Source organism: Balaenoptera acutorostrata, chromosome 19 (genome assembly GCF_949987535.1).
Source record: "Balaenoptera acutorostrata chromosome 19, mBalAcu1.1, whole genome shotgun sequence".
Taxonomy (NCBI): Eukaryota; Metazoa; Chordata; class Mammalia; order Artiodactyla; family Balaenopteridae; genus Balaenoptera; species Balaenoptera acutorostrata.
The window spans coordinates 19,849,709-19,877,228 of record NC_080082.1 but is presented as its reverse complement, the minus strand read 5'-3'; the positions used below and the strand labels follow the sequence as shown (position 1 = coordinate 19,877,228).

Here is a 27,520-nt window from a genome sequence, read left to right as displayed (position 1 = left end):
GAGCTGCAGAATGTCTTCACCTAACACAGAGCTGATTTGGGGTACACTGGTGGCAGGAGGATTTGTTACTAGGTGAATACTGAAGAAACATGGCTATGAGATTTTGACAGAGGGTATTCATTCATGGGCAGAATCTCTTATCTGCCCTGAGAATTTCATTATCTGAGACTGAAAAAGTTGGCTGTTTTCTTCAGCTCAAAATTACTTCTCATTGTATTTAGCAAATACATGTAGCATTTACTTGGTACTGTTCTAAGCACTTTACAAATACTGGAAACTGAGGTTCAGAGTTAAGTAATTTGCCTCAGGTCACACAGCCTAGGCAGTTTGCCACCTAGTGTCTGTTTTCATTTGAACTATTATTAGTTCATTTCAGTTCAATGGTTGTTTTTTAAACTTATGCTAATAGTGGGCAATTTTTTTTTTAAGATTCATATTGTAATATTGATGTTTGTTCATTCTCTATTCATATAAAATATTTACCACAAGAAAAGGTATCCCAGTGATTAGGGAAATGCCATTAAAGATGTCTATAGAGATTTAGCAGTTAGGTTGACAGTTGTACCTACTAGTACCAGTCATAGATATAGGAAGTACTGTAACTTTTATCTCTAAAGAATCTAAGCCCTTAATCATCAGGGGAACTAGCAGATAGCTGAATCAACTAATGCTTTAAACAAATTGCCCAAAAATGTGAACCCCTTGCTTTCAGATGAAGACTATGCTTGGAAACAAATTATGCGTAAGAACTTTAGTTACTAAAATAAAACAAACAAAAAATTGTCTGATTTCAACAAAGAAGAGTTTACATTTAGATGATGAGAAAAATTTTTTTTCAAATGCTTTTTACTTATTTCTTTCATATTTTCCCTGGGGAAGAGGGACATTGTTATTTCCATTTTTTACTTGGGGAAAATACAGAGTAAATTGCTCAGGGGCTACACAGAATGACACTTGATTGAAATGGTTTTAGATTGTCTGTCTGTTGAGCTGTGCCACCCAAATCTTTTATAAATATTAGATGAATACTCTTTTGTTATTGTCAGAATCAGTTCTCCTAAAGTCAGATTTTAGAAAATGCATATTTAATCATCCAAGGTTTTAGAGAGATGAGAAGTAGTCACATCACATGCTAGTGTATGGTTTATCAGAGGAGAGACAGTCCCAGGTGCATTTTTTTTTTTCAGTAGGAAGGTATTAATTAACTTTTATTTGTATTCACTGTGCAAGTAACTGGAATTTGGGAAACTGGATAAAATAGACACCTATGGGGATGAAAAGGTCTGTATTTTTTAAGCTGAGCCTTTCCTGAAACTAGAATTTTTGTCTCTGAGAGAGAATTCTGCTAAAAACCATAATGGAGGATATTGTCTTCATCTTATAAATTTTGGTTATTAAAAAGCATTTGAAGTGATATTTGGTTAGTTTATTCATGATAATGAGCTCCTCCCAATGTGATATATTGTGGAGATATTTTCACTTCCAGTCATCTCCAAGTGCATTTTTTTTTTTTTTTTTTTTTTTTTTTTTTTTTTTTTTTTTGATTTTAAAAATTCAATTTATTTAAACTAAAAACAAAACCAAAAACATTCATCCACGTGATTTTGAGTCAACTTTGAATAAGAAATTATAATAAAATATAGGAGTCACACATTCCTCTTTCTCCATTTCTTGCTCTCCAAAGAAAACCACTTTCACATCTTTTGTTTGTTTCTTTGGATTCTATTTCCATATCTATAAGTAATATGCATACTTGTATTGCTACTTATTATTGCTTTTTTCAGTTTCAGGTATTATCCATTGAATTCCTGCTAAGAAAGATGAGAATTTAGCTGTCTTTCATCTCTTTTGAATACTTTCAGAATCATTAGGTATTTATTTCATCAATTTTATCTTCCTGGCAGCCTCTCTCCCTGGGCACTTGGACCTGCTCTACTCTGAACGGGTTGATTCTATATCTGGCGACCTGCTGCCATCCTGGATCTCCATTTACATCATCCTGGGGTTCTCTTTGATTTTCTCCTTGGATGAATGCCCTGCTTTTTGGATTCAAGGTCTTTCTTGTTATACTACTTTATTTTGGCAGAGCATCTCCTGGTAGCTTCCTGAAAATGTCTGACTTCATGTACTAATCTCACACTTGGTTAGTAGTTTGGTTGCTCATTTCATATTGGAAGTGTTTTTCTCTCTGAATTTTGAAGGCATTGCTCCACTGTCTTTCTGCTGAGTACTCAATGGGCCCTGTCAATCTGGAAACTCATGAACTTGAATTCTAGGACATTTTTTTCCTTGACTTATTCTTTGATGATTTCCCACCCTTTGTTTTCCTTTTCCTTGTTCTGGAATTCTTATTTGTCAAATGTACTATTCCCTGACTCTCTAATTTTCTTATATTTTTCTCCATTGCTTTTTTTTTTTTTTTTTTTCCACACACACACACTGTATTTTATTTTTACAAGAGATAGATAGACTGACACCAAGCATTGTACATGGATGACCACAACAAAAGCAACAATGATTGCAATTACCAAACATGAAACACACTTATACTATGTCATAATATTGACATTCAGTCCAGTAATCCTCCACTGTAACAGCTCCTTTACTTTGCAGTGAAAATTGATTTGTATATTCTTTTCCTCTGAGTCCTTGTGGGATTTTTTTTTTTAATTCAGACAGAAAGTCACAAAAATTATACTCATCCTCATCAGTTCACTCAGTCCCATGTAATTAATTTCTTTTTTTTCATCTTGATCTTTTGTTAGCAGTTTTATGAGTTCATCAGTTTTTCATTAGAGTTCTGAAAATGCTTATTCATTCAGTTCAGCAGTACAGTCAGTTACCAGAAACCTGTACTTGTCAGAGTCTTTTCCATGAATTTCTTGAAGATGAAACTCTTTTATAGGAACATATTTGCAAAATCATCAGAGTACACCCAGAACTGTCTGTAAATGACAAAAGACTTAAAAATGACCATGGTTAAAGATTTGATGAAAGTTCATAATAATGCATTTGACAAGAAAATTAGTTATTTCTGAGATATACATTTTAAAGTAATAACTAGGATTATTACTTATAACATTATACCAGAACATATAAGATTTTTAGAAGTTTCCTGTAATGTCTGAAACATTTATATTAACATATTTCCATACATATTTCCATACAAATACAAATATAAGATTTTTAGAAATTTCATGTAATGTCTGAAACATTTATATTAACATATTTCCATACATATTTCCATACAAATACAAATATAAGATTTTTAGAAATTTCATGTAATGTCTGAAACATTTATATTAACATATTTCCATACATATTTCCATACAAATACAAATATAAGATTTTTAGAAATTTCATGTAATGTCTGAAACATTTATATTAACATATTTTCATACATATTTCCATACAAATACAAGATTTTTAGAAATTTCATGTAATGTCTGAGACGTTTATATTAACATATTTCCATACATATTTCCATACAAATACAAATATAAGATTTTTAGAAATTTCATTCCAAGTGCATTTTTAACATGGGTTTTGGAGCATAGTGTTTCTTTGAACAAGAGAAATCAGGAAAAATTAAAATGTCTCATTTACACAACTTTAAATTGTGGTATGCTTTAAAATTCAAAATATTCAGCTCTTCAGTGATTTTCACATTTAAAAATACAAGTTTTTAAATACAGTGATGGTGGCTTCTGGTTAGACATTAGCAGTGCACTATACTAACGTCAGCAAAAAATGACCTGAAAGAAAGTATTGATTCCATGTCTGATTTTATATTTAAGCAGCCAATGGCAAATGTCCTCAAAATGGAATCAGATGTTTGTAACTTAATACTTAAGAAAAATGATGAGTGCATGTTTTTTTACTTTTAAGTAATCTTGGTGCTGCCTGGCTTAAGACAGAAACTGATGTAAAAATAAATGACTGCCTGCATAATTTATGTAATGTCCTGCTCCTGATCCTGTTTGTATTGATTTTTCTAAAAGGCTTTTGTGGCCACAGGAACCAATCTGTCTCTCCAGTTTTTTCCGGCCAGCTGGCAGGGAGAACAGCGACAAACACCTAGCCGAGAGTATGTCGACTTAGAAAGAGAAGCAGGCAAGGTAGGAAACATTTCTTTGCAATGTGAAATACTGTGGATTGTTTTATTATTAGAGATTATCTGATGATTTACATTTTAATAAAGAGATCACAGATCTGATTATACAGGCATATGATCAGATTTGTTTTCATTCTGTATTATAAAGATATAATACAATTTTTAAAAATCAAATTTTTTATATAATTTTATTGCTAATTTCATGTTTATATCATTTGCCATAGAAAGTTCTAGCCCTTAAAGAGAGTAGTGTGCTTTCTTACGTGTAACATTTGAAACTTAATTCCTTTAAAGTGTTGACAAGAAATTTTTTGTTTTACTAAAATGTGTGTGACTATAGTGTTGTAAAAAAAAAATGAAATTTAGAGAAAAATGGGAAGATGCTCTGTAGGCTTAAAATTTAATAATATTTGGAAATAGTTCATGGGTAGCTTTCTACTTCTGTTAATATAGCAAGTTTAATTTTGAGAAAAACAATGTGAAGATGTTAACTTGGAAATAATTTCTTTGTTTTGAGGAAAAGCTTCTGGGAAATAAATAAATGTCTTAAAATTATTATGTTGGAAGTTTAGGTTGAAGATATGAAAAATGTAGTTGGAAATGTTTAAGCTGAGAGCCATATTAAAATCTAAGTTAAATGTGTTTATGATTTTGATGAAATGTTAATGAATAATATCTTGGATTGGTTCATCTTTTAATGTGGAAATTGACTTCTTGAAATAAAATATTTAAAGAAAGAAAATTTTTTGACCTCATTTTGTACTCAGTATTTCTCCTGTTTCCTTTGCAGTGTATTTCTATAACCTGTTTTTATTAACTTGCTAAATTACTTTCCTAAGTGTCATCGTGAATAGTATAACCTATCACTTTATTTGCAAAACATAAGGAACATCTAAATAGTCCTTTGAGGAACTTAAAAGATTTTTGTATTGGGCTGTATTAGGAAAAGGATTTTCTTTTTATTGATTGATTGAATTTTTGAATTTTATTTTATTTATTTTTTATACAGCAGGTTCTTATTAGTTATCTATTTTATACATACTAGTGTATATATGTCAATCCCAATCTCCCAATTCATCCCACCACCACCACCCCTCCGAAAAGGATTTTCTTATTTTGTATATATACAATGAAGAGGTTTTTTTTGTTTTCTTTAATTTTATTTATTTATTATTTTTATAAATAAATTTGATTGATTGATTTTGGCTGTGTTGGGTCTTCGTTGCTGCACACAGGCTTTCTCTAGTTGTGGCGAGCAGGAGCTACTCTTTGTTGCGGTGCGCGGGCTTCTCATTGCGGTGGCTTCTCTTGTTGTGAGCACGGGCTCTAGGCACACGGGCTTCAGTAGCTGTGGCACGTGGGCTCAGTAGTTGTGGCACATGGGCCCTAGAGCATAGGCTCAGTAGTTGTGGCGCATGGGCTTAGTTGCTCTGCGGCATGTGGAATCTTCCCTGACCAGGGCTTCAACCTGTGTCCCCTGCGTTGGCAGGCGGATTCTTAACCACTGCGCCACCAGGGAGGTCCAAGACCACATTATCTTTGGACTTAAGCTATTGAGATGTTTTCAGTTATATGATCAACAAGAACAAAAACGTTAGATGGCTTATTCTAGAATTTAGAGGTTTTGTTTTCAAATATATCAGGAAGAGTGATAGAGCTGATGCAAGAAATCAAGAAACTTATATTTTAATACTTGTTTTATAATTTTTTTTCTGTAAAGTGCCAGAGAGTAAATATTTTCAGTTTTGCAGGCGTATGTTCTCTGTTGCAACTACTCAGGTTCACTGTTACAGTGTGAAAGGAGCCATAGACAATACGTAAACAAATGAACGTGGCTGTGTTCCAAGGATGGTAATGCTGGCAGAAATCTGTATCTTTCCCTCAGATTTAAATCTGTAAATGTTTGTGCATAGATGATATATTTCTCAAATATAATTTTACCAACACTTGTACTACGCCAATAGAATCTAGGGGGAAAAAAGCATTTTAATGGAAAAAAAAAAAACCCCTGCTAGTATATCACTCTATACCACTGGGATAAATAAGTACTCCAGTGAATTTAGAGAAAAGATAACCCGTGTTTTCTCATCCATAGAGCTCAGGCTACAGGGTCTCATTTCTCTTCCTCCTTTTTTATGATGTCTTTCTGATAACCATTAGCGTTTATTTCTGTGCCCATAGGACTAGAAGCAAAGCAAATTGAAGGAATTTCCCTAAATGTTAATTATTTGCCTCTGCTCCTTATATTGGATCCAAAATCAGAGTCTCTTCTTCCACATACTCTTGACCTTGTTACATCCTAAAGCAGCTTAGTTCTCTTCCCATTCAAACCCAGCTTTGAGAAGATGAGTGGTTAAGCCTTTCAAGTTAGGTATAATTAAGTCCTGGCTTCATATACTACTTCATTTATTACTCTGTAACTTTGGACAAGTTATTTTATCTTTATGGTCCTCAATTATAATGTGAGTTTAATACATATCTCCCAGGGTGGCCCTAGTGATTAAATGAAATAGTGTATATAAAGTGCTTAGCTCAGTACCTGACACAGTTACTCAAAAATTCATTCAGAAGTTCTTTGTTGAACACCTATTATGTGTATTGAGTGAACACTGTCCTGGGCACTTGAGATGCATCAGTGAACAAAACAAAGATCCTGCCCTAGAGGTTGTTTTATGGAAGGAATGGAGGAGTGGGCAATATGCATAGTACATAAGTTATGTAATACGTTACAGAGTGGTAAGTGCTCTGGGAAAAAAGGAAAATTAGAGTAAAATAAGGGTTATCAATGAACAGGAATGTCTGTAATTTTAAATAGGATAGTCTGGGTAGAGAAGGTCATATTTGAGCGGAGACCCGAAGGAGGTTAGGGAATGATGAGCCATGCAGATATCTGAAGGAAAGATGTTCCAGACAGAGGACACAGTCTTGTAAAGGCCCTAGAGTGGGAGCTTGCACAGTATGTTTGTTAAACAACAAGCGGGCCGGTATGGCTTGAGTAGACTGAGCGAGGAGGAGAGTAGTAGGAGAAGAGATGAGGGAGATGTCAAGGAGCCGGTTTACGTGACTGTGGGAGGCCATGTAACAACGTGGACTTTATTCTGAGTGGAGTGGGGAGTAGTTTCTGCTTTTTGAGCACATCAGTGATATGATCTGCCTTAAGTTTTGAAAGGATCGCTCTAGCTGCTGGGTTAACAACAGGTTTAGGGGGCAAGAGTGAAGTAGGGGGACCAGTTAGGCTATTGCATTAGTCTTGGTGAGAGACTAGGGTGGTAGCAATGGAAGTGGTGAGAAGTAGTCATAGTCTGGATATATTTTGAGATAGAGCCAACAGGATTTGCTTATGGATTGGATGTGAGGTGTGAGAATCAAGAATGACTCCAGGGGCTTCCCTGGTGGCGCAGTGGTTAAGAATCCGCCTGCCAGTGCGGGAGACACGGGTTTGAGCCCTGGTCCGGGAAGATCCCACATGCCGCGGCGCAGTTAAGCCCGTGCACCACAACTACTGAGCCTGCGCTCTAGAGCCCACAAGCCACAACTGCTGAGCCCGCGAGCCACAACTACTGAAGCCCGTACTCCTAGAGCCCATGCTCCGCAACAAGAGAAGCCATTGCAATGAGAAGCCCGTGCACCGCAACGAAGAGTAGCCCCTACTCGCCACAACTAGAGAAAGCCCACGGGCAGCAACGAAGACCCAGCTCAGCCAAAAATAAAATAAATTAATAAATAAATTTTAAAAAAAACTTTAAAAAAACAAATGACTCTGGGCTTCCCTGGTGGCGCAGTGGTTGAGAGTCTGCCTGCCGATGCAGGGGACACGGGTTCGGGCCCTGGTCTGGGAAGATCCCACATGCCGCGGAGCAATTAGGCCCGTGAGCCACAATTACTGAGCCTGCGCGTCTGGAGCCTGTGCTCCGCAACAAGAGAAGCCACGATAGTGAGAGGGCCGCGCACTGCGATGAAGAGTGGCCCCCGCTTGCCACAACTAGAGAAAGCCCTCGCACAGAAACAAAGACCCATCACAGCCATAAATTAAAAAATAAATAAAATTAAAAAAAAAAAAAGAATCTGCCTGCCAATGCAGGGGACACGGGTTCGAGCCCTGGTCCGGGAAGATCCCACATGCCACGTAGCAGCTAAGCCCATCCGCCACAACTACTGAGCCTGCTTGCTGCAACTACTGAAGTCCACGAGCCTAGAGCCCGTGCTCCACAACAAGAGAAGCCACCGCAGTGAGAAACCTGGGCACCACAACAAAGAGTAGCCCCCACTCGCCGCAACCAGAGAAAGCCTGCGCGCAGCAACGAAGACCCAACGCAGCCAAAAATAAATAAATAAAATAAATAAATTTACCAAAAAAAAGAATGACTCTAACTTTCTGGTTAGAGCAACTGGGAGTATGGGATTGCTGTCATCTGAGATGAGAAAAGCTGTGGGTGGAGCAATTTTGAGGAGCAGTTTAGGACATGTGAGTTTGTGTTGGTAGCTTGTTGCAGCTTCTGTTTTCTCACCATCCACCCTTAACTTCTTAAGTTATGGCACTGCTTTTTCATAAGTGACCCTTTGCTTATCTCAAGAGTTCAGTGGCTTTTTTTTTTAAATCAACTTAATTGAAGTATAGTTTACTTACCAAAAATTGCACCCACTTTAAGTGTATAATTTGAGTTTTAACAAATGTACACACCCTTGTAAACACCACCCACAATCCAGATAATGTTTCAGTCCCCTCATGCCCTTTTACAGGAATCTGGGAGTGGCTTGGCTGGATGGTTCTGGCTCAGGGTCTCCTAGGAGATTGCAGTCAAGCTCTTGGGGCTGTGCAGTCTCTGAGGGCTTGGCTGGCGCTAAAGGATCCCCTTCCAAGCTCACTCATCACTTTTGGTCAGTGGCTTCAGTTCCTAGTCACATGTTCCTCTCCATAGAGAGAAAAAGAATGAGGTCACCCTGCTTTTTATGACCTATTCTCTGATCACTTGTGTCTTCTCCTGTTCATTAGAAGTGAGTCACTAAGTCTAGCCCACACTCAACAGGGAGGGGGGTGGTTTATTCACAAACATGAGAGGAGGCTGGGGTCATTGGGGCCATCTTGGAGGCTGGCTACCACAATGTTACTTAAATTTGATGAATTCAGAAAAAAATTAGAATGCTAATAGGAAACAGAAGCTCCATAGTCTCTTTGATTTGAAATACGGCTTTATGATCTAAGAAAATGGTCTTAGCAAAACCAGTCCTTTTATTCATTCTTTCTGCCTTTGTGTTTGTAGGAATATTTTCAAACCAAGGGTCTTCAGTAAGGAAGGTCTGTTAATGGATAACTGACCATCAGGTCAGAGCACACGATTTTATAGTCTGTCTTTCAAATATATTTGAAACTTTTGCACCCAGGTATCTAGTGAGTTGTCTACATTGACTCTTAATAAGGGTCTTTCTTAGAAGAGGTTTAAAATAATACAGTGTAGTGGAAAGAGCTCTGGATATGAGTCAGAAGACAATCATAACTGGTTTCCTTACCTGTAAATGGGAATCAGAATGTCTTCCCTATTCTTATACCTCATATGAGGATTAAATGAGGCACCAGAATATGTGAAGATGCCTTTTAAATTGTAAAGCCCTATCCAAAGTTAGGCTATTTGATGGGTTTGTACGGTGAGATTATAGATAATCAAGGAGTTTTAGTGCTGTAGAGTGCCTTAGGTCAGCTTCACTTCAGGTAGCTCTACTATGTTGGGAGACTGCATCTTTCCCAAGTGGTCCATCCTGGTATTTTATAAACCTAAACAGCCAAAATGTTTATAATTCTTCCTTAACTTAAACTGCTTTCCTCTAATTTAGCTGTCAGAAGACAAGGAATGCAACAGATAGAATTGAAATCATTCTTTTTTTTTTTTAGTAATTTATAAAGGTTTTACTCTTTTTTTTTTAATTTTATTTATTTATTTACTTATTTATGGCTGTGTTGGGTCTTCGTTTCTGTGCGAGGGCTTTCTCTAGTTGCGGCAAGTGGGGGCCACTCTTCATCGCAGTGCGCGGGCCTCTCACTGTCGAGGCCTCTCGTTGCGGAGCACAGGCTCCAGACGCGCAGGCTCAGCAATTGTGGCTTATGGGCCTAGTCGCTCCGCGGCATGTGGGATCTTCCCAGACCAGGGCTCGAACCTGTATCCCCTGCATTGGCAGGCAGATTCTCAACCGCTGCGCCACCAGGGAAGCCCTGAAATCATTCTTACGTTAAATTTTTGTAGACCAAGCAACACCCAATTCATTTGATCTTTCCTCTTAGAATCTATTTCCAATTGAGTTTTATTTCAAACAAATGCAGATGATTACGGTTGACCATAAGTTATTAGTCTTGAGTGGTCAGATTAATGGTTTTTGCATGCATTGTGTTTCTGAAAGCCTCCTTAGGTTTTTAAATTAATGATTGTTTATGCTTACTACATGATCCTAGTTTGTGAGCATAAAGGGTATGAAAACACTTTATAAACTGAAAAAATGAACTTTATAGTGCTACTGTTCACTATTCTTTCTATGGAAATTGAATATACTATCTAGTTTTATCTAGATATATCTAGAATATACTATCTGGTCCCAGAAAAAGCGGTTAAACTTTATATGGTTGTTGCATTGCTATTTATACCTTACGATTTTAATTGATAGTCAGGTAATGTTAATAGCAGACATTGGGAGTAATTATAATGTGTATGGCGTTAGAGTAGGTACTTTTAAACATTTTTGGTAAGTTATGTGTTTTACTTTTTTTGTCCTTTCTGAACATTTATACTTAAAATGAAAATCTTTTATCATTCATTTTCATCAGCATAAAATAACAAAGCAAAATTTAACAGCATTTGATTTAATGCATGAGGACAAACCCTTGTTTTAAATGTCTTCAAAGGGCTGTGACTGCTGCTTCTGGAGTGTTTTGCTTACTTGCTTGCGGGATCTTAGTCCCAAAATAAATATTGTGTCTGTTTATATACCATCCACAATTTGGCAGAGTTTAGAGGACTCCTTAATGTTAGCTTTGAGAAATCTGTATTCAAGCTCAGCAGCAAGTTCCCTCTCCTCCTTAGACAGCCCAGTCACTCCAAATAAAAGATATCTGTGGTAATGCTTCGGAATGTGGTTTCCCCAAGAGAAATTGAGGCAACTTTACAACTAACTTGTCAGATCTAGACTTTAAGTATTTCAATTCAACTAAAACATGAAGTATATTTTCCAGCACTTGGTTATCAACAGTTCAGTGCACTGAAATAAGTAATCTGGGCTTTTAGAAAAGTTTTATTTCAATAATTTTTTAAAATGAATTTATTTATTTTATTTATTTTTGGCTGCATTGGGTCTTCGTTGCTGTGCATGGGCTTTCTCTAGTTGTGGCGAGAGGGGGCTACTCTTTGTAGCGGTGCACGGGCTTCTCATTGCAGTGGCTTCTCTTGTTGCGGAGCACGGGCTCTATGTGTGTGGGCTTGAGTAGTTGTGACACACGGGCTCAGTAGTTGTGGCTTGCGGGCTCTAGAGCGCAGGCTCAGTAGTTGTGGCACACGGGCTTAGTTTCTCCGCGGCATGTGGGATCTTCCCGGACCAGGGCTCGAACCCGTGTCCCCTGCATTGGCAGGCGGATTCTTAACCACTGAGCCATCAGGGAAGCCCTATTTCAACAATTTTTAAATCCAAGAAGAGTTGACTGACTTCATGAAGAAATAATAATGTTTAAAAATGAGAATATCATAGTACCTTCCAGTTAGAGTTACATTAATTTTCATATATGGTAAATGTACCTCTGAAGTATTTGAGGATAATGTACTTTTTTTTTTTTCCTCTCTTCTCTTTTTTCTCCCAGGTTTTTTGAGATATAATTAATATACAGCACTGATCTTTTCCCCTTTTCTTGAATTGCATTATTTGCCTAGATTTACCTTTTAGTGTAAAGATAACATTTTAGTCTTGGCCATATATCAATTATATATTCCAAGTTACAGATGTCAGAAAGTATGTCTGAGAGAAACATCCTTAATTCTTTCCCTTTTTGCTTCTGTTTCCTACCCCAATATTTTTGAATGATTAATTCAAACACTGCAAGGATAAAGACTATTGAAATGTTCAACTAAAGAAATCAGTTTTTGAGAAGGGCTGCTATATCCCAGCTTTACTGCTTCCCATTTTCTTTTGTAATTGTTTTTTTTCAATTGTCATTATTGAGATATAATTTATATACAACAGAATTCACCTATTTAAGGTATATAATTCAGTGACAAATGCGTACAGTCATTGGTGTGATTACTACCACAATAAAGATACAGAATATTTCCATAACCTCAGAAAGTTCCCTCATGCCCCTTTGCAGGCAATGTCATTTCAGGTAACCACTATCTGCTTTCTATTACATACTGTTTTGTCTTTTCTGGAATTTCATATAAATGGAATCATACAGTATGTAGTCTTTTGTACTTAGCAACTTGCTCTTGAAATTCTTCCATATTGTGTGTATAGTAGTCCATTCCTTTTTATTACTGAGTAGTATTCCATTGTTGGACTTGTCACATTTTGTTTATCCATTTACCAGTTGATGGCCATTTGAGTTATTTTGCCTTGTTTTGTCGGCTGTGCTGCTTTGAACATTTATATACGAGTCTTTTATGTAGATATTTGTTTTCATTTCTCTTGGGTAGATATATAGGACTGAAATTACTGGGTTGTTTCATGAGTATAACTTTTTAAGGAACTGCCAAACTGTTCCCCAAAGTGGCTGTACAGTTTCACATTCCAACTAGCCATGTACGAAAGTTTCAGTTACTTCACATCTTTACTAACACTTTGTACTGTCAGTCTTTTTTTTTTTTTTTTAATTTTATTTATTTATTTATTTATGGCTGTGTTGGGTCTTCGTTTCTGTGCGAGGGCTTTCTCCAGTTGTGGCAAGTGGGGACCACTCTTCATCGCGGTGCGCGGGCCTCTCACCATCGCGGCCTCTCTTGTTGCGGAGCACAGGCTCCAGACGCGCAGGCTCAGCAATCGTGGCTCACGGGCCCAGCTGCACCGCGGCATGTGGGATCCTCCCAGACCAGGGCTCGAACCCGCGTCCCCCGCATTGGCAGGCAGACTCCCAACCACTGCGCCACCAGGGAAGCCCTGTCAGTCTTTTTAATTTTAGACATTTTAGTGAGTTTGTAGTGGTATCTCATTTTGGTTTTAATTTGCATCTCCCTAGTGACTAATGATGTTGAGCATGTTTTATGTGCTCGTGTGCCATTTGTGTATCTTTGGCAGTGTCTGTTCAGAACTTTTCCCATTTTTTGATATCAAGTTATTATTGAGATGTAAGCATTTTTTTATGTATTAAATACAAGTTCTTCATTGATATTTTTGCAATTGAAGTTTTATTATGAGTCTGTTTTAAAGTAGAGATAGCCTTGACTGCATATAAACATTGTATTAGGGGACTTCGCTGGTGGTCCAGTGGTTAAGACTCTGCGCTCCCAATGCAGGGGGCCCCGGTTTGATCCCTGGTCAGGGAACTAGATCCCGCATGCTGCAACTAAGACCCGGCACAGCCAAATAAATAAATAAATAAATAAATATTTTTAAAAATAAAATATTTATTTTAAAAAAAATTGTATTAGGAAATATAAATACAGATTCTGTCAGAACTGCTATAATGTAAATGTAATTTTGGCTTCTGTTGTGCCTCTCTTAACTTTCTCTCATTTGTAAACTTTAATGCTGCCTGGCTCATAATGTTGATAATCTTGAAATTAATGGTAGTTCCTTCAACAGCTTGATGCATTTTTCTTTAAGTCTTTATTGATTGATTGATTGATTGATTGGTTGCTGCGTTGCATGGCATGTGGGATATTAGTTCCCCGACCAGGGATCGAACTCATGCCTTCTGCATTGGAAGCAGAGTCTTAACCACTGGACCTCCATGTTTGGGTTTGTTTGTTTGGTTGGTTGTTTTTTTTGAACTTGTGTTTTTATTTTGTTTATTATGGTAAAATACACGTCACAAAAAATTTACCATTTTAACTGTTTTTAACTGTACAGTTCAGTATCGTTAAGTATATTAAAACTGTTGTGTAACCATCACCACCATCCATCTCCAGAACTTTTGTCATCTTCCTCAAACTGGAACTCTGTACCCATTAACCATTAATTCTCCATTCTCCTTTCCCATGCCCCCAGCCCCTGGCAACTGCGATTCTACTTCTGTCTTTGTGAATTTGATTCCTTTAGGTACCTCATATAAGTGGAATCATATGGTATTTGTCCTGTTGTGACTGACTTATTCCACTTAGCATAATGTCTTTAAGGTTCATCTGTGTTGTTTCAATATAGTGGGGTTTTTTTTATATATATAAATTTATTTATTTTATTTTTGGCTGTGTTGGGTCTTGTTGCTGCGTGCGGGCTTTCTCCAGTTGCGGCAAGCAAGGGCTACTCTTTGTTCTGGTGCGCCAGCTTCTCTTTGCAGTGGCTTCTCTTGTTGCGGAGCACCAGCTCTAGGCGCGCGGGCTTCAGTAGTTGCGGCACGTGGGCTCAGTAGTTGTGGCTCATGGGCTTAATTGCTCCGCGGCATGTGGGATCTTCCCGGACCAGGGATAGAACCGGTGTCCTCCGCATTGGCATTCTTAACCACTGCGCCACCAGGGAAGTCCCTCAATGTAGTGTTTTAAAATAACCTTTTTCCTGACAAAAGAAATAAGAAAAATTTGGAAAATATACTTTTAGAAAAGATATAAAAATCATCCATAACCTACCTCTTAGAAAACCATTGTTAATGTTTTGTTATATTGCTGTTCTTATTTTTTTCTGTGTATATTTAAATTTTAAAGTAAAAATTATTCTATTTGATATAGCATTTACTTTTTGTTTTATGATTTTTTTAAAATAAATTTATGTATTTATTTATGTATTTATTTATTTATTTATTTTTGGCTGTGTTGGGTCTTCGTTGCTGCGCGTGGGCTTTCTCTAGTTGCGGCGAGCGGGGGCTACTCTTTGTTGCAGTGCGCGGGCTTCTCATTGCGGTGGCTTCGCTTGTTGTGGAGCACCGGCTCTAGGCGCGCGGGCTCAGTAGTTGTGGCTCTCCGGCTCCAGAGCGCGGGCTCAGTAGTTGTGGCACACGGGCTTACTTGCTCCGCGGCATGTGGGATCTTCCCGGACCAGGGCTCGAACCCGTGTCCCCTGCATTGGCAGGCGGATTCTTAACCACTGCACCACCAGGGAAGTCCCAGCATTTACTTTTTATCTTTGAATTTTCTGCACATCTTATTAATTGTAGGATACTTTTTTATCTGACATTAAAAAATCTGTATCTTTCTGATCTTACTGTTATTAACTATCAAAGAATAGAAAAATCAGAAATAGATACCTTTGTATAAGAAAGAAGCAATAAAATGATTATCAGTGTTAATTTTTAGAATAAAAAGATGAGAAATATGACATGGATGTACCTAACAAGCACACACGAGTCTTCATCCATCTAGGAAATCTTTGCAAATGTAGGAAACAGTGGTCAGTCAATACTGTACACATGGCAATCATATGAAAAATCTTTTTCTCTCCTACAGAAAACTTTGCGGGGCAGAAAACGTTTATTAAACTACATCTGAATATATGGGACTTACTTTGCTCCTGTGTACTCTAATTTCCTCATTTAAGAATTGGAATAATAATAGCAAACAGTTCTGTAGCACTGGCTATGTGCCAGGTGCTGTTTTAATTGCTACATAGATAACATAGACTGATACTTTTATGATCTCCTTTTTACTGAGAAGAAAGCATTTGTAAATTTTAATGCTATTTAGCTTGAGCAGACTTAGAGACTTTATTTCTTTGATATCACTTCTTTAATACTTAGTTTTCTACAGAATATTAGAAGCCACAGACTAGCTAACTGTGTTCTTCATGTTATAGACAGTGATTTGGTGGGGAGTTTAATTATTGTTACCTTCCTTTATGAAAGTATACAATGTAAATAGTTGGAAATTATTATCTACTATGAGCTTTTCAATTTAGGCTGGGCCTTCTCAAATTGATGTGTATTTAGGAACCAAGAATTTAAAATAACACTTAAAATGTGCCTTTTGGCAGTGTAACTGTGCTTTTAGGACTCTGATACTTTGCTGTGCTGTACTGTGTGTCCTCAGCAGGAAAGGGCCAGGTCTGGGAATGGTTGGCAGGTTGTTTTTACAGGGGAAAACCTTTCTTCCATGTATACAGTCAATACTAAGCCCTTTTGTGTTTTAAAACTTCAGATATGAAGGCAGATTAATCTGCAGATTAAAACAAAAGGGTAGGGCTTCCCTGGTGGCGCAGTGGTTAAGAATCTGCCTGCCAATGCAGGGAACACGGGTTTGAGCCCTGGTCCGGGAAGATCCCACATGCCGCGGAGCAACTAAGCCTGTGCACCACAACTACTGAGCCTGCCCTCTAGAGCCCGCGTGCCACAGCTAATGAGCCCGCGCACCTAGAGCCCGTGCTCTGCAACAAGAGAAGCCACCGCAATGAGAAGCCCTCGCACCGCAAGGAAGAGCAGCCCCCACTCACCACAACTAGGAAGAGCCTGCGCGCAGCAATGAAGACCCAACGCAGCCCAAAAAAACAAAAACAAAAACAAACAAAAAAAAGGGTAGCCTAGGAACATGTGACTGCAGCATTTCCATTAGGAGAATTTAGATGTTTTCAAATAAATAAAATATTCTGCCCATATTAAAAGATAATTTTTAATAAGTGTCTGGCCTCACTTGCAGAGTATTGTTTTAAATAATGGCCCTTTGGGAAAACCCTTCTAAATTTTTTGAGGGTATTGCTTATTCCAGCTTTTCAGTCCTGGCTTGCCATCCCTTTACTATCCAGAACGTTGCTGCTGGGCCATTTTTTTTTAATTGCAGTAAAATTCATGTAACATAGAATTCACCATCTTATCCATCTGTACAATTCAGTGGTTTTTAATATATTCACAATGTGCATCACCACTATCAAATTCAGAACGTTTTCAGAACTCTGGACCATTTAAAATACATTTTGACAATCTACAAACTAGCTTTTATGGTGATCACCACCAGTAGTACTAGATGACTTATACATTACTACTTCTCTTAATCCTGCACTATAGTGAAGTCTTTTATTTGATATTGGAACACATTTAATGATAACTTGATTTTACAGCTGAGGAAACTGGGGCCTAGAGAGGCTAAATAAATCTTCAGTAGTCATGTAATCTGTTTCCTAGGTAGAGCCAGGATCGAGACCCAGGTCTTTTACCCAAGAGTCTGTGTTGTTTGCAGTTTACCACACTGCTGCTAATAATCATTAGGTAAGTTGCTAGAAACTCCACATACCACTTTCCAAAGTTATTGAATATTTTGGCCCACCAAGTTATTCTTCCTATTATAATGAATATTTTAATATGGTCATTTTTGACCTCATTTGATGACTTCAGAACAACCTTTAACTTCCATCTTTTTCCTTTCAACCTTTAACTTTTCTTGAATTGTTTTTCTAACTTGAAGTGCAAATGATATTTGTGATGATAAGCTGCTGGAAAACTACAAATCAATTGTTTGTGTTAATATTGTGTTAATAATTTGGTAAAGTCAGCTGTAATATTTTTAGAAATAATTCTTAACAGAGTTGACTCAGAATGGATTACAATAAATAGCATCTGCCTCTTTTATTTCATTACCTTTTTTTGGTCTTAGTTAAGGAACAAAGAATTTTATAACTTAATTTTGTATGTTTTTCACTTGAAATTGTACGTCTTAGGTCAGAACATTTTAGGACTCTCTTAAAAATGCCTTCCAATGCAGGGGACGCGAGTTCAATCCCTGGTCAGGGAACTAAGATCCCGCATGCTGGGGCAACTAAGCCCGCGCACTCTAGAGCCTGCACGCTCTAGAGCCCGTGCACCACAACTAGAGAACCCACATACCACAACTAAGACCCAATGCAGCCAAATAAATAAATAAATGTATTTTTTAAAATGCATTGTTTACTTTGTATCACAGAATGAAGATGGCAGAACTAGTAAGCTGTCTATTTTGGGTTGGGGGTGGGATATTCATATAATATATTCTGAAGTCATGTGAAGAGTTCATGTCATTTATTGTTCTAGATGGTTAAGGATTTAACCATGAAATTGACTGTCCAGTCTCTACTTATTTTTAGGGAAATAGTCTATTTTTACATGTCCTGAAATACTTAGGAAACATTAATAATGCAGTCCATTAATGCAACTGTGGTTTGGGTGAATGTATAGAGTCATGAGTTTTGGGTGTTAGCTTGTACCACTTACTGGCTCTGTGACCTTCTGCAAGTGAATTATTTAATCTCTCAGTTTTAATTTCTTCTTTTAAACTTTTTCTTCTTATTGGATGGTTGTAAACTTCAAATAGGACTTGGAAAAGTTTTGAGAGCTGTAAAGAATTTATATAAACCTAAAGTGGTAATGCTTGTTAAACCTGAGTGAAAAAGTACCGGGAAGAGAGAGTTAAGAAATGAAGGGAGCTATATAGAGCTGTTTTGGGGTGGGATAGGGACTTCTTTAAGCAAAATGAGTTCAAAGTAGAGGCTTGGAGTTGCAGAGAGTCCAGAAATGGCATTCAGGGTCTCACAGTGTTAAAGTTGATGGTGGTTTGTGATGCTTATGCTAACATAACACTACTTTTTTATACAGTGAGAAAGCCAGCAGGAATTTTTTTTTAATTTATTTGTTATTTATTTATTTATTTTGGCTGCACCAAGTCTTAGTTGCAGTGGCCTTAGTTGCGGCATGTGGGAACTTCATTGTGGCATGCGAGATTTTTAGTTGTGGCATGCAGACTTCTTAGTTGTAACATGCAGACTCTTAGTTGCAGCATTCGGACTTCTTAGCTGTGGCATGCAGACTCCCAGTCGTGGCATGGGGAGCTCTCAGTTGCGGCATGAGGACTCCTAGTTGCGCATGCATGCGGGATCTAGCTCCCCGACCAGGGATTGAACCCAGGCCCCCTGCATTTGGAACACAGAGCCCTACCCACTGGACCACCAGGGAAGTCCCAGGAATTTTAAATATACCTCCGTGAAGGACAGTTTTGTGTAAGACTATAAATCATATTACAAATTACCAAATTTTAGACTAGACTAAAAATCTAAGGTTTTTTCTACTTAACAAAGCCATGTATATCTCAGAGTATGAATACTGTGGGTGCGTGAGCATCTTCTCAGATGGCTCACAGAAGGAATGGCTCTTCCAGACGATGGACCATCAGTGTGTCTAGGTGGAGCATTCTTCTGAAAAATGATGTTTAGTGAAAATTTGCAACACACGACATTAACTCTGTGGGACTGTACAATAAAACCAGTATAATATTTCAGCATACTTTTTGTGTTGTAAAATTTAATACAGTGTGATTTTTATTGTCACTTAAAATACCTTATAAAATGCCCCAAATTAGGTGGGCTATTTCTGCATATTTTACTTTTTAAATGTTTGTTACTTAACGCATTTTCCCCTTAAAAGCTAGTCATGTTTTCATTTGTTAAACAATCTTATGAAAGAGTAGATAAAAATATATGTATGGGGACTTCCCTGGTGGAGCAGTGGTTGAGAATCCGCCTGCCAATGCAGGGGACACGAGTCTGAGCCCTAGTCTGGGAAGATCCCACATGCCGTGGAGCAACTAAGCCTGTGCACCACAACTACTGAGCCTGCGCTCTAGAGCCCGTGAGCCACAACTACTGAGCCCGCGTGCCACAACTACTGAAGCCTGCACACCTAAAGCCCGTGCTCCGCAACAAGAGAAGCTACCGCAGTGAGAATCCTGCGCACCGCAATGAAGAGTAGCCCGCACGCAGCAACGAAGACCCAGCAAGGAAGACCCAATGCAGCCAAAAATAATTAATTAATTTAAAAAAACCATATATACGGTTTTAAGAATAATAGTAAAAGGAACATCCATGTGATGTCTAGTAGGTAACCACTAGCCACATGTGGCTTTTTTTTTTTTTAGCAATATTATTTTATTTATTTTTTTAAACATTTATTTATTTGGTTGTGTCAAGTCTTAGTTTGCAGCAGGTGGGCTCCTTAGTTGCAGCTCACTGGTTCCTTAGTTGTGGCACATGGGCTTTTTTAGTTGTGGCAGGTGGGCTCCTTAGTTGTGGCATGCGAACTCTTAGTTGTGGCATGCGTGTGGGATCTAGTTCCCTGGCCAGGGATCAAACTCGGGCCCCCTGCATTGGGAGCACGGAGTCTTAACCACTCCACCACCAGGGAAGTCCCCACATGTGACTATTGAGCACTTAAAACGTGGCCAGTCTAGTTGACATGTGCTGTACGTGGAAAAGTACACACTGAATTTTGAAAACTTGGTACAAAAAAAAGAAGCATGTAAGATATCTCAATAATTTTTATATTGATTACATGTTGAAATAATATTTTAGGTATATTTGGTTAAGTAACATTACTGGGATTAATTTCACCTGTTTCTTTTTAGTGTTTTAAACATGGCTGCTAGAAAATTTACATTTATATATGTGAGTTGCATTTGTGATTCCCATTATATTTATGTTGGATAGTGATGCCTTTAAAAACTCCACAGTCCTATTCCCCCCTCCACAAAAACTTCTCACTACCTTGATTAATATATTTATTTCCTTGCTTTTCTTTATCATCTTGTTCATATGGATGTATTTCTAAACAATGATTTGTTTAATTTTGAAAAACTGAATATAGCAAGCACAAACTTCATGACAATGTAAATAAAGGACTATAATGTCAGTTCAACATGAAAGTTCCTAGGAGATAAGCTGAACAAAATCTCAGTGTTACTTCTGGATTCAGCTTCCCGGCGAATTTTAAAAGCCTCTGGGAAAGTTTGTGAGCCGAGTCATGAGTAGGTTATGGAAAACCTAGGGCTCATTCTGGATTTGGGGCATCTGGCACAATGTGAGCCATTGTTCACAGTATGCTGGAGGTCTGGAGGAAATAATGATCAGAGGAAATGGGCTGCTCTATATTTTCTGATTCTAGGTTCACCATGAACTGCCTCCTTTTTACATGAGTTTTTCCATAACTCTTTCTATTTTATAAAACAAACTCTATACCCATTAAACAGTAACTCCCCATTCCTTGACTCCCCCTTCCCCTTTGTTCCTGGCAGCCACCATTCTTCTTTGTGATTTTGACTACTCTAAGTACCTCTTGTAAGTGGAATCATACAGTATTTGTCTTTTTATGACTGGCTTATTTCATTTAGTATAATGTCTGGAAGATTCATCCATGTTGTAGCATATTGCAGAACTTCCTTCTTTAAAAGGCTGAATAATAATATTCTGTTGTATATATAGACCACATTTTGCTTATCTATTCATTCGTCAGTGGACATGTGGGTTGTTTCCATGTTTTAGCTCTTGTAAATACTGCTGTTATGGACATGGGTGTGTAAATATGTCTTAGAGACCCTGCTTTCAGTTCTTTTAGATATATACCCAGAAGTGGAATTGCTGGATCATATGGTAATTCTCTTCTTAATTTTTTGAGGAATTGCCATACTGTTGTCCACAGAAGCTATATTCTTTTTTTTTTTCTTTTAAGTCTTATATCATGTAACTTTTTTTTTCTTAGAATTTTATTTTTTTATACAGCAGGTTCTTATTAGTTATCCATTTTATACACATTAGTGTATATATGTCAATCCCAGTCTCCCAATTCACCACACCACCACCACCACCCCACCACCACTTTCCCCCCTTGGTGTCCATATGTTTGTCCTCTACATCTGTGTCTCTATTTCTGCCCTGCAGACCAGTTCATCTGTACCATTTTTCTAGGTTCCACATATATATGTTAATATATGATATTTGTTTTTCTCTTTCTGACTTACTTCACCCTGTATGACAGTCTCTAGGTCCATCCACATCTCTACAAATGACCCAATTTCGTTCCTTTTTATGGCTGAGTAATATTCCATTGTATATATGTACCACATCTTCTTTATCCATTCATCTGTTGATGGGCATTTAGGTTGCTTCCATGACTTGGCTATTGTAAATAGTGCTGCAATGAACATTGGGGTGCACGTGTCCTTCTTTTTTGAATTGTATTTATTTACTTATTTATTTATGGCTGCGTTGGGTCTTTGTTGCTGTGCGCGGGCTTTCTCTAGTTGTGGTGAGCAGGGGCTACTCTTCATTGTGGCGCACGGGCTTCTCATTGCTGTGGCTTCTCTTGTTGCAGAGCATGGGCTCTAGGTGCCCGGGCTTCAGGAGTTGTGGCTTGTGGAATCTGGAGTGCAGGCTCAGTAGTTGTGGCACACGGGCTTAGTTGCTCCGTGGCACGTGGGACCTTCCCGGACCAGGGCTTGAACCCGTGTCCCCTGCATTGGCAGGCGGATTCTTAACCACTGCGCCACCAGGGAAGCCCATCATGCGTCCTTTTGAATTATGGTTTTCTCTGGGTATATGCCCAGTAGTGGGATTGCTGGGTCATAGGGTAATTCTATTTTTAGTTTTTTAAGGAACCTCCATACTGTTCTCCATAGTGGCTGTATCAATTGACATTCCCACCAACAGTGCAAGAGGGTTCCCTTTTCTCCACACCCTCTCCAGCATTTGTTGTTTGTAGATTTTCTGATGATGCCCATTCTAACGGGTGTGAGGTGATACCTCATTGTAGTTTTGATTTGTATTTCTCTAATAATTAGTGATGTTGAGCAGCTTTTCATGTGCTTCTTGGCCGTCGGTATATCTTCTTTGGAGAAATGTCTATTTAGGTCTTCTGCCCATTTTTGGATTGGGTTGTTTGTTTTTTTAATATTGAGCTGCATGAGCTGTTTATATATTTTGGACATAAATCCTTTGTCCGTTGATTCGTTTGCAAATATTTTCTCCCATTCTGAGGGTTGTCTTTTCGTCTTGTTTATGGTTTCCTTTGCTGTGCAAAAGCTTTTAAGTTTCATTAGGTCCCATTTCTTTATTTTTGTTTTTATTTCCATTACTCTAGGAGGTGGATCAAAAAAGATCTTGCTGTGATTTATGTCAAAGAATGTTCTTCCTATGTTTTCCTCTAAGAGTTTTATAGTGTCCAGTCTTACATTTAGGTATCAAATCCATTTTGAGTTTATTTTTGTGTGTGGTGTTAGGGTATTCTAATTTCATTCTTTTACATGTAGCTGTCCAGTTTTCCCAGCACCACATATTGAAGAGACTGTCTTTTCTCCATTGTATATCCTTGCCTCCTTTGTCATAGATTAGTTGACCATAGGTGCATGGGTTTATCTCTGGGCTTTCTATCTTGTTTCATTGATCTGTGTTTCTGTTTTTGTGCCAGTACCATATTGTCTTGATTACTGTAGCTTTGTAGTATAGTCTGAAGTCAGGGAGTCTGATTCCTCCCACTCCATTTTTTTCCCTCAAGACTGCTTTGGCTATTCGGGGTCTTTTGTGTCTCCATACAAATTTTAAGATTTTTTGTTCTAGTTCCGTAAATAATGCCATTGGTAATTTGATAGAGATTGCATTGAATCTGTAGATTGCTTGGGTAGTATAGTCATTTTCACAATATTTATTCTTCCAATCCAAGAACATGGTATATCTCTCCATCTGTTGGTATCATCTTTAATTTCTTTCATCAGTGTCTTATAGTTTTCTGCATACAGGTCTTTTGTCTCCCTAGGTAGGTTTATTCCTAGGTATTTTATTCTTTTACACAGCAGCTATATTCTTTTACATTCCCACAGCGGTTCCAGTTTCTCATCATTACCAACACTTGTTTTCTGGGTTTTTTGTTTTTTATTTATTTATATTTGGTTGTGTTGGGTCTTCGTTGCTGCACTCAAGCTTTTTCTAGTTGCGGCGAGCGGGGGCTACTCTTTGTTGCAGTGCGTGGGCTTCTCATCCGGTGGCTTCTCTTGTTGCGGAGCATGGGCTCTAGGTGCACGGACGTCAGTAGTTGTGACGTGTGGGCTCAGTGGTTGTGGTGCTTGGGCTCTAGGGCACAGGCTCAGTAGTTGTAGTGCACGGGCTTAGTTGCTCTGCGGCAGGTGGGATCTTCCCAGACCAGGGATTGAACCCATGTCCCCTGCCTTGGCAGGTGGGTTCTTAACCACTGTGCCACCAGGCAAGTCCCTTTTCTGTTTTTTTTGTTGGTAGTGATCCTAATGGCTGTGGGTTGGTATCTCATTGTAGTTTTTTTTAATGTTTATAGCAGGTTTATTTTTATTATTGACGTATAGTTGATGTATAATATTATATGAGTTATAGGTGTACAATATAGTGATTCACAATTTTTAAAGGTTATTCTCCATTTATAGTTATTATAAAATATTGGCTGTATTCCGTGTGTTGTACAGTATATCCCTGTTGCTTATTTTATACGTAGTATCTCACTGTAGTTTTGATTTGCATTTCCCTAATGACTAGTGTTGTTGAGCATCTTTTCATGTGTTTATGGGCCATTTGTATATTTTCTTTAGAGAAATTTCTATTCAGGTACTTTGCCCATTTTTGAATTGAGTTATTTGTGGGTTTTTTGTTGTTGAGTTTTAGGAGTTCTCTATATTGATTCTGGATTTTAATTCCTTAATAGGTATATGATTTGCACATATTTTCTCCCATTCTGTGGGTTGCCTTTTTCCTCTGTTGATAGTGTCTTTTGATGTACAAATTTTTAAAATTTTAATGAAGTCCAGTTTTTCTATTTTTGTTGTTGTTACCTGTTTCTTTGGTGTCATCCCCAAGAAATCATTGTTAAATCCAGTGTCATGAAGCTTTTATCCTTGCTTCTAAGAGTTTTATAGTTTTAGGTCTTACATTTAGGTCTTTGGTACATTTTGAAGTAATTTTTGTAGATAGTGTCAGGTAAGGGTCCAACTTCATTCTTCTGCATATGGATATCCATTTTTCTAGCACCGTTTATTAAAAGGACTGTCCTTTCCCCATTGAATGGTCTGGGCACCCTTGTCAAAAATCATTTGACCACCTATGTGAGGGTTTATTTCTGGGTGTTTTACTCTAGTCTATTGGTCTGTATGTCTTTATGCCAATACTAAGCTGTTTTGATTAATGAATCTTTAAGTTTTGAAATCAGGAAGTGTGAATCCTCCAGTTTCGTTCTTTTAAGATTGTTTTGGCTATTCAGGTCCCTATGCCTTTTTTTTTCTTTACTTTTACATATTTTAATTCATTTTCCATATGCCTTTTAGGATGGGTTTGGTTAACACATCCATTTATTGAGTGTGCGTCCGCGTGTTTGCATGCACGCACGTAAACACGTTTGCTTGCTTAATCTTTTAAGTTCCAGGCACATTCTATGTTAATCCATGTTATGATTTCTGCAAGAAGTACTGTTTTCTGTTTGGAACTGTAAGAAGTAGATTGGTAAATTACATTAAATCACTATAGAAGAAGCTGTTTTTTACACTTACATGCAACCCAATTATGATTCAGAGGCAAGTGAGATTGAATGACTGTCTGTAATGATTATCCAACAGGCAAGCAGCTGACTATGCATTTCTAAATGAGGAGGAACATGTGACTAAAGGAGAATGAGTCAGAACCAAGTATCTTCTAAAGGAATCTGTTAAATAGACTACAGAAATGATTACAACTAAAAGGCAGGGTGCATACTTCCTTTGTGGAATATCTTGTTTTCCTGGGTGCCTGTGGCCATCCCAGTATTATTGCTTATCTGCTGATTCATTGGTGTGATCAACTGTTCATTGTCTCAAAAAAAAAATGGCTTCTTTCCCTTGGAGAGAAATCACTGTGTAAAACTTTGGTGGAGGTATTGTGTGTAAGCATTCAGTTTCTGTGGTGCTCTATATGTTTCATAAGTGTATGTACATTGGCTTAACTAATTTTTACTATCAACTATGAAAGAGGTATTATTTAACCTTGACTTTATATGTGAGGAATCTGAGGCTTATTAGCAATCTTAAATGATTTGTCTCAAATACACTGTTAGAACCAGGATTTAAATCCAGGTTTTATCTGATTCTAAAGTACATTTAGTTTTTACTCTTCCCATGCTGTCTTGGGGTTAAGCATAGTGATAATATTCCTTTCCTTTAAAAAGTAATTATGGTTGATTCTCCTAATATATGGTAGTTATCTTCTATAAAGTCCCTGCAGACTTGGAAGTAATGAACACCGAACAACTTCTTCCGCGGAAAATACAGAGTTAGGTTCCTGCAAGCCTCTGGTCACAACATCCTCCTCAGCCAGTTAATACATAATCTTGTTTATGTATGTTTCTGTTTAAAGACACCTTGTTTAATATATATTGTTGATTCAGCATTAAACAACAAAATGTTGAGCATCTAGGTTATTTGTAACCTTTTGCCATTATTAAAAAACCTTTAAGAGTGAACAGCCTTGTAATCAAATACTCTGTATACATCTTTGATTAAATTTTAGAATACGTTCATAGGCATGACATTGCTGGGTCAAAGGAAAATTCACACTTTAAAAAAAATTTTTATTTTTATATTGGAGCATAGTTGATTAACAATGTTGTGTTAGTTTCAGGTGTACAGCATAGTGATTCAGTTTTACATATACGTGTATCTATTCTTTTTCAAATTCTTTTCCCGTTTAGGTTATTACAGAATATTGAGCAGAGTTCCCTGTGCTATATACTAGGTCCTTGCTGGTTATCTGTAGTAGATATAGTAGTGTCTACATGTCAATCCCAAACTCCCAATCTATCCCTCCCCCCCACGCTTCTCCCCTGGTAACCATAAGTTTGTTCTCTAAAGCTGTGAGTCTGAGTCTGTTTTGCAAATAAGTTCATTTATATCACTTTTTTTTTAGATTCTGCATATATAAGTGATATCATATGATATTTGTCTTCCTCTGTCTGACTTCACTTAGTATGATAATCTCCAGGTCCATCCATGTTGCTGCAAATGGCATTATTTCATTCTTTTTAATGGCTGAATAATATTACATTGTATATATGTACCACATCTTCTTTATCCATTCATCCATTGATGGACCTTTAGGTTGCTTCCATGTCTTGGCTATTGTAAACAGCACTACAATGAACATTGGGGTACATGTATTCTTTCGAACCCTGTTTTTCTCCGGATATATGTCCAGGAGTGGGATTGCTGGATCATATGGTAGCTCTGTTTTTAGTTTTTTAAGGAACCTCCATACTGTTCTCCATAGTGCCTGTACCAATTTACCCTTTTCTCCACACCCTCTCCAGCATTTATTGTTTGTAGACACTTTTTAATGATGGGCATTCTGACTGGTGTGAGGCGATATCTGATTGTAGTTTTGATTTGCATTTCTCTAATAGTTAGCGATGTTGAGCATCTTTTCATGTGTCTCTTGGCTATCTGTATGTCTTCTTTGGAGAAATGTCTATTTAGGTCTTCTGCCCATTTTTTTATTGGGTTGTTTGTTTTTTTTTGATATTGAGCCCCA

At 37.6% G+C, this 27,520-nt stretch overlaps 1 protein-coding gene across 3 annotated transcripts in view; it reads left to right on the top strand.

The window, feature by feature from the left end:
- CBFB (core-binding factor subunit beta) overlaps positions 1 to 27,520 on the top strand; it is a 64,858-nt gene that overhangs the window by 3,277 nt on the left and 34,061 nt on the right. For all 3 annotated transcript variants that reach the window (XM_057533937.1, XM_057533938.1, XM_057533936.1), the window contains exon 3: positions 4,002 to 4,118. In XM_057533937.1, coding sequence (XP_057389920.1) covers positions 4,002 to 4,118 — 117 coding nt within the window. The remainder of the gene's footprint in view (positions 1 to 4,001; positions 4,119 to 27,520) is intronic.